This window comes from Cariama cristata, unplaced genomic scaffold, assembly GCF_000690535.1.
Source record: "Cariama cristata isolate BGI_N322 unplaced genomic scaffold, ASM69053v1 scaffold4937, whole genome shotgun sequence".
In the NCBI taxonomy this organism is placed as follows: Eukaryota; Metazoa; Chordata; class Aves; order Cariamiformes; family Cariamidae; genus Cariama; species Cariama cristata.
In genome coordinates, this window is record NW_009625961.1 from 87,723 (window position 1) to 94,593 (window position 6,871).

Consider the following 6,871-nt stretch of genomic DNA (forward strand, 5'->3'; position numbering starts at 1 on the left):
AGAAATGCAACACTTCCTCCTTTAGGCAGCATTCTTCTGTAACTATTTCTCACTCAGTGAGAGGAATCACTTCTCAATTTTCTTCTAATAACGGGGAACATTATCCACTACCCAATTCCAGACACAATTCTGAAGTTTCTCTGGCTAGAATAATTTTCACAGATGTTGTAACAAGAGCAATTCCTACTCTACTTGATATTTAGAAATCTCCAGGTCCCAACCAGCAGAAAACAGAAAACTCCTCAACAAGTCATTGCTATGCTGAGTGAGTCTAGTACTCCAGAACTACACTATCAATACACTTCCAGACTTCGTTACCACCAGAATTAACTACCAAGTAAACACACTATAGAAATAATTTTTTAATTGTCTTCATTGTCTAGAACTACTTTCAGTTACACACATGAGCCAGAGAAACCAAAGCACTTAAAGGGTAAAGGAACATTTTATAGAAACAATTTTGTAAAGGGACCAAAGCATGTACTATTCCATTCCAGGCACTTGGCATTTCAAAATACAGCTTCATACAGATACAAAGCCTTACAGTAAAAACCGCACCTATTTTAAAATGGACATTTACATAAGAATATCTTTCATCTTACATTAAAACACAGCCATTCAAGATGTAAAAGCTTATTTTGAACTGACTTGATTACAAGACAAGACAATCCTATAATGGTTCCTCAGGCATTGTCTGAACACACTAAAGTAGTAGTTCAAAGCAGTACAGCTGCATATTTTTCTTTTGGTGAAAGCGATCATCTTTCTTTCACTTTTATCTAAATGAATCTTTGACAATTGCTCCAATATTAAGTTTAGATGCATGTGACACTTCCTGGTGCTATCAGTGTGTTTGGAATCCAATTTAAAAATAACAAATGCCTCCTTTAACTGTGCATTTGCTACTCTATCACTGTGCACCTAACAGTCCTTTCAACTGTCTCGATTTAAACAAATGTGAAACTAACTTTGAAGAAGGCTAACTATACTTTGCAGACCTTGACTTATGTACAATCCAAGTATTTAATTTGAGTTTTCATTTTTTCTTTATCTAGGAATACGAGGAGACTACTGTAGTCTTTTCAGTGTTGCATAAACACAACGTGGTAAATCTGGACTTTACCTTCAACTTTATGTCATTAGGCAAGCTGGGCTGGTTTTTGCTCCCCACCCTACCACACAATTAGTCATTTAAAAATGACTTTGCCATTAGTGTGGGTTTGTTTGTTTGTTTATAAATTGGTAATATCCTCTTTTAATGTAAGAAATATTGCTACATTAGATCTGCCAGGAGGAAGCCTAGGAAGAAGCTCATCTATCTTTGGGCACATTAGTAATAACAAATCAAATTCAAAGACTGTTTCAATTTTAATACTCTGACACTTTAAGAAGCCTAATTCAAGAAATTTTATGCTTTCTCAAACTGTGTCTGCTGTTAATAACTTGAAGGATGATTGTAAGCCAGTATTTACAATACTTTTGTAAAGTTTTTTTACAAGCTTGCATACCTATTAACAGTGTACTTTTGAAGAAGTCTAACATCTTATAAAGGCTTAGAAAGGTAAAGAACAAACATGTTTTAGTTTTATCCATATTTGACAGTAATAATGATGTTTGTTAAAACTTGCTGTAAAGCTCAAGGAATTTACTACATGGTAACTAAGCCTAATTTAACACTCTGCATCCAGTTTTACTTTTTCAAAGACTAACAATGCTTTCTTCAACACTATTTTTGAAGTGTTCCATTTCACAACATGTAAACATCTTTGTTTTGTGTATGCTTTGAAAAGAGTAGCTACAACAGTAAACATTTACTTTTTTTTAATGCAGTCAACTGCTTTTTGAAATAGTGATCGAAAGAGTAGCAGCTCTGTGCAAGCAGTCCCTAGGGAAGTACAAGGCACAGGCTGCAAAACTTGCACTACACAAATGCACAAACAGCTTACAGCCAACAGAACTTGCTCCTAAATAATACCAACAGCATCAGCAATCTAGCAACTGTTAGCTGCCTTTTCTCAACTTAATCAAATGTAGTTTTGAACTTAGACTGAATATTGCAAAGACCTCACTCTAATCCTTATCACCCACGCCAAGGTCACTTGCCTATCTCAGTATCCTTCCAACCCACCTAGCATACAACTAGGTTAAAACACCTATATAAACCACATACATATGAAGTTTACGTACCACAAATTTTCAGAGGTGCCTCTAGTTCCAGGAGAATAGGCTGGCTAAGAAATATTTCCCGTGATTTTATGCACAAGCCCCGAACTTCTGCTTCAGTCATCTGAACGATCTTCCCAGGACGACATCCTCGTACTGAAATGAGATGTTTAACAATTGAAGGTAACTATCACACTGACACACAGCAACAGGTAAGTGCAGATGAGCTGTATTTGAAATCTATATTTGACAAAAAGCCAGCAGCACACTCCAATATATCTACAAAAGTGTTGGAATTATGTATTCCAATGAATTCTAAAATTAATCTCTGATACTGTGGTAACCTGTGCTTAAAGGTCCATATGCATTCCTATCAAATCAGGCTCTTGGAAGAGAACAATTTAAGCCTTGTTTTCATCCACATTTGGACGAACAGCAACTTCAAGAAGTGTTTAAATTAACAACCCCACTATGCTAGAGTATTCACAATAATCCTGAGAATCAAGAAAAAAAATCATGAGAAACAAAATGCTCAGAACATTTTCACATTCGCACAAAATAAACTTCTTTAGGACTGTTGAGTTCAACTGGGCTAGCTAAATACAAAGAAAAAAACACAAGCACGTTTACCCTTCTGGCAGCTGAAACTGCCATATTAGGAACATCACACTAAAAACTATGAAAGTTTGAGGAAACCTTCATTCATATATAGTGGCTCTTGAGTTACTGGAACCTTTACATCCAAAGAAAGGCATTGTAATTAGAATGAAATTGAATTCCTAAACTGGTAAGTCAGGTACTCAGACCTATATTTAGCACTAAGTTTTCAAAAGCATTCACATGTCATTGCGCTCCAACCAACATCCTCTGGCAAGTTGATCTGCAGCTGCTTCTTTCCACAAATATCTATATGATTCCTCTGTCACAGGCTTTAATGTGTCTTTAACGAGGCAGCAAAATAGAACAAATGTGTCTGCACTTTGGCTGATCCAGTTCAGTCTTGCATTTCAGCATAAACCAAACTTCAGAGTTCAACCTAATAAGCCAGAATGTATCAGTGTCTACAACAGGCAAATATCCCGTTCTGTCATCTGTTTTAGATGGAAGTAACATTCAGCATTAAACCACCATAATACCTACAAGAGAAGATGGAACAAAACTTTAACAGTTCAAACCAAAATGCTTTCAAACGCAAACATAGTAAGACATTACTTGTAAAAATTTTAGCTGCAACTTCACGAAGTCTATTAAGACAGATTTGCAAACAGAATAGCAAAAACTAGTTCTTTACACGTAAAGTAAGTTCCTGGCTTGCCTGCTTCCCCTCTCCAAAACAGAAGAGTAAGCTTGCAATTTTTTTTTTTTTTAATTAATAACACATCCCTTTTCCCTTTATTTCCACTTAGCTCCTAGAAAACATACGTTACAGAGGAGATCAGTATCATTATCTACATGTGCAATGGGGAAAAAAGGATATGAAGGTAAACAGTTTGTCCTAGGTGACATAGTACTACAGTCCAAGCATTAAGCTCAAAAACCTCTGCTCTGGTTATCACTGCATACTACTTCTCCGAGTGTAACTGCACATCTGACCATTCCAACACTGTGCTATGAATTTTTATTTTTTCATTTTTAATGAACAGACATACTTGTTAAACTGAGGTTAGGAAGCAGCCACAGGAACATATGAAAAAGGCAGGAACATCGAATTATTTTTCTCAAGCAAGGAGGAGATGTGAAACTAGATCCTGGGATAGCCATTTGAGTGCCAAAATAGCAGGAGGGCTAGTGTATCTGCAGTCAGGATACACTGGAAATACTTTGCTCATTAGAATCCCACAAGAATAAGGCTGTGTCATACAGGACTTTTCAGTGAAACTCTGAATCAGTACCAGGTGATATTTACCATACGGTAAGTCACATTCCTTTTGCTAATTAAGATTTCAACTATACTTGAGAAAGCAAACAGCTTTTTAGTTACGCTTTTTTTTATTCTTCATGCATTAAGATGTTGGCTTACATATGAAAAGAATACAAAAGCAGACATTAGACACAATCAAGGTGACTAGAAAACAATAATTGTCTACAGGCTTCCATTTCACCACATCTCAAATGTCTGGTGAGTGATGCACTTACAGATACATCTTCAGACCCATGGGGATTATTATCCAAAAAAATAAATCTCAGGCTTGACAGCTTTGCACAGAACTTGACTATCCAATCTGTGAGGTACCAGAATGCTTCAATAATCTCCACTTTTTCGAACACTTGCATTCTGGTAGCTTATAATGATCCCTTTCAGAGACCAGAAACTCATTTTGATAGGCACAATAAACTCACACTATATATAAGAAAGTTCCCACCTGAAAGAGCAGAGTCTTAATGCCACAATGGCTATCATTTTTTGAAACAATTGTTACATTTTAAACCCATGGCTTGTAACATCAAGGCCATGCCAAAGAAGCATGCAGCACAACTAGCTTTTCAGTCCCATTTTTCCTCTACAAACCGTGCATTCTTTTAACCTGTTTTGATAAGCAATGAAATTCTCCTCTGTACTTAACGACTTTCATAATGTTTTGCAACATGAGAGTGCTGCCATTTAATGTAGATTAAAACCAAGAAGTGACATAACTGCAGACTTTTTACATCCACTCTAGTTTTGGAACTCAAACCCAGGAAAGCCCACCATACACAATATTAACAACACTGTAAGTAGCACCAGACCAAGCACAGAGTCCAAAACTGAGGCAGCAGTTCAAGGAGGGCACTCATAATACTTAAAATAACTTTGGTTCAGTGAATATTTCTTAGAACACCAGGCTTTAGCTCCCTTTGAAACTCACATGGAGGTTTAAACTTGGAACAATTGCTTTACAGGTTTGAGGCTTTAAGTGCTGCTGAATTTTTGCACTAGAAGACACAGTGAACATGCAGCTCCTGACTTTCAAATTAACTGCCACAGTCAGTAACACCAGTGTGTTGATGTCAGTTCTTTACATTTTACAGTAGAGTGTTAAATGTTGTAAGCTCTTTAACAGACAAACCTACACACAGGGCAGTAACTTATTACCACATTTTGGATTCTTCAGATAAGAGAAGTTTCTACAACTATGGCAAGTATGTCACTCTCAGAAGAGAGGACAACATACACCTAATGACTGCAGTTACTTCCAGCCCTTGAGAAGGGTACAAATCTTGGCCACCACATCTTTGCAAAGGCACCCTCCACTCAGTCAGCAGCTCCACATAGCAAACATGTAACCTCAGTTACATTTGAAGAAGTACAAAGCCTGCGGTTTCATGAGGAACAACCTTCAATAATATAGTTAAGAGAAAAGAAGTTTTCTCCCACGACCCCCTGAACATCAATAAGGGTAATACATATTGAAAAATGAGAAGCCACTGTGACTCTGGAAGCCTCAGCACTTTCCTAGATTCACAAAGGCACTGAAAGGTTCACCAAGTAGTCATCCGGAACAGCTGTTCCACAGCTGTGGTACAAGTACACAAGCAAGACTAAGCACATCTTTCACCAGCTTACACTACAAATAGAATTTTGTTCAAGTTTCCTTGACTCAGCTGAGCACTGTATGGATGCTAAACAAGAGCAACTCTCATCACTTTTAGTTTTTCAAAAGTCAAATCCCCAAGAAGAAATTTAAGAGGAGGTTATGAGAATGAGATCAAGACTGTAAGTGATATTTTTCAGACTCATTTACAAATTACTATAGCTAACCATTCCTAAAACATGCAAGTCATAGCTGCATGCATTGTAAAATCAGTAGCTCACAAAAAGCCTTTAACAGCATTGGGAAAACCATCATTTTTAATGGTTGTCAACTACCCAGAGCAGAAACAGCATCTCAACATTAGACGTAAATTAATTCTCTTTAATCTAAGACGCAGATGCTGTAAACAAGCTTTGATTTACATAAAAGTCTTCAGTAGGGAAGCAATTCCTGTTGTAATACACAATCCCACATGCATAGTGCTATGCCAGAACAAGCCTTTGCTGCAAGGAGCTTAAAGCACAGTGACATAGCATGGAATAAAGAAAATTAAAAGCAACTATATGCATTGTACTGTCGGGTTATTATTTTAGCATAATAGATCCTGTAGTAATCTAAAAGCTGCTCTAATCAATATTAAAATGGTCTCTGCATCTACACAACCTTTGATAAGCAACCTTAGTAAGTCTACTAAAAACAATTAGTAACCTAAGACATGAGTTGCACAGTGGCAGGAAAGAAAAGCTTCAGCAAAAATAATTTTTTTTTATTCCCTCCAAATTCATGCCAGAGTAGCAGACTATGTAAGGGAATACTGGAGAGGAAGAAAATAACATTAAGGAAAGTGAGTGAAGAAATGGCTGTTGGAAGTTCCGTGAGCAGCACTTTTTGCCATATTCTTTCATGAACTGGAGAAAATACATTTAACCTTTTCTATTGCACTTTTTTTGGTGTCCCTCTCTAAGTAACTAGGCTGCTCATTTTGTGGCATCACTAATAGTAACTGAAGAAATTTGTAAGTCAGCTTACAGGTACACACAGCTGTCCCAAGCAGTTATACTGTGTTCTCCAATACCACGTGTCCTGTTCACTGCACAAAACACTCATGGTTTTAGCACATTAAAACCCAGACAGATTTCTCCTAAGTCTCATAAAAAATTGGGCCAGCAGTATTGTTACGAAGCAGTCTCCTCCTT

The 6,871-nt window shown here is 37.0% G+C and overlaps 1 protein-coding gene across 1 annotated transcript in view; it reads right to left on the bottom strand.

Moving 5' to 3' along the window:
- Positions 1-2,338, bottom strand: part of PPP1CB (protein phosphatase 1, catalytic subunit, beta isozyme) — a 17,813-nt gene extending 15,475 nt beyond the window's left edge. The window contains exon 1 of the mRNA XM_009703813.1: positions 2,188-2,338. Coding sequence (XP_009702115.1) covers positions 2,188-2,287 — 100 coding nt within the window. The 5' untranslated portion in view covers positions 2,288-2,338. The remainder of the gene's footprint in view (positions 1-2,187) is intronic.
- Positions 2,339-6,871: the final 4,533 nt, after the last annotated feature.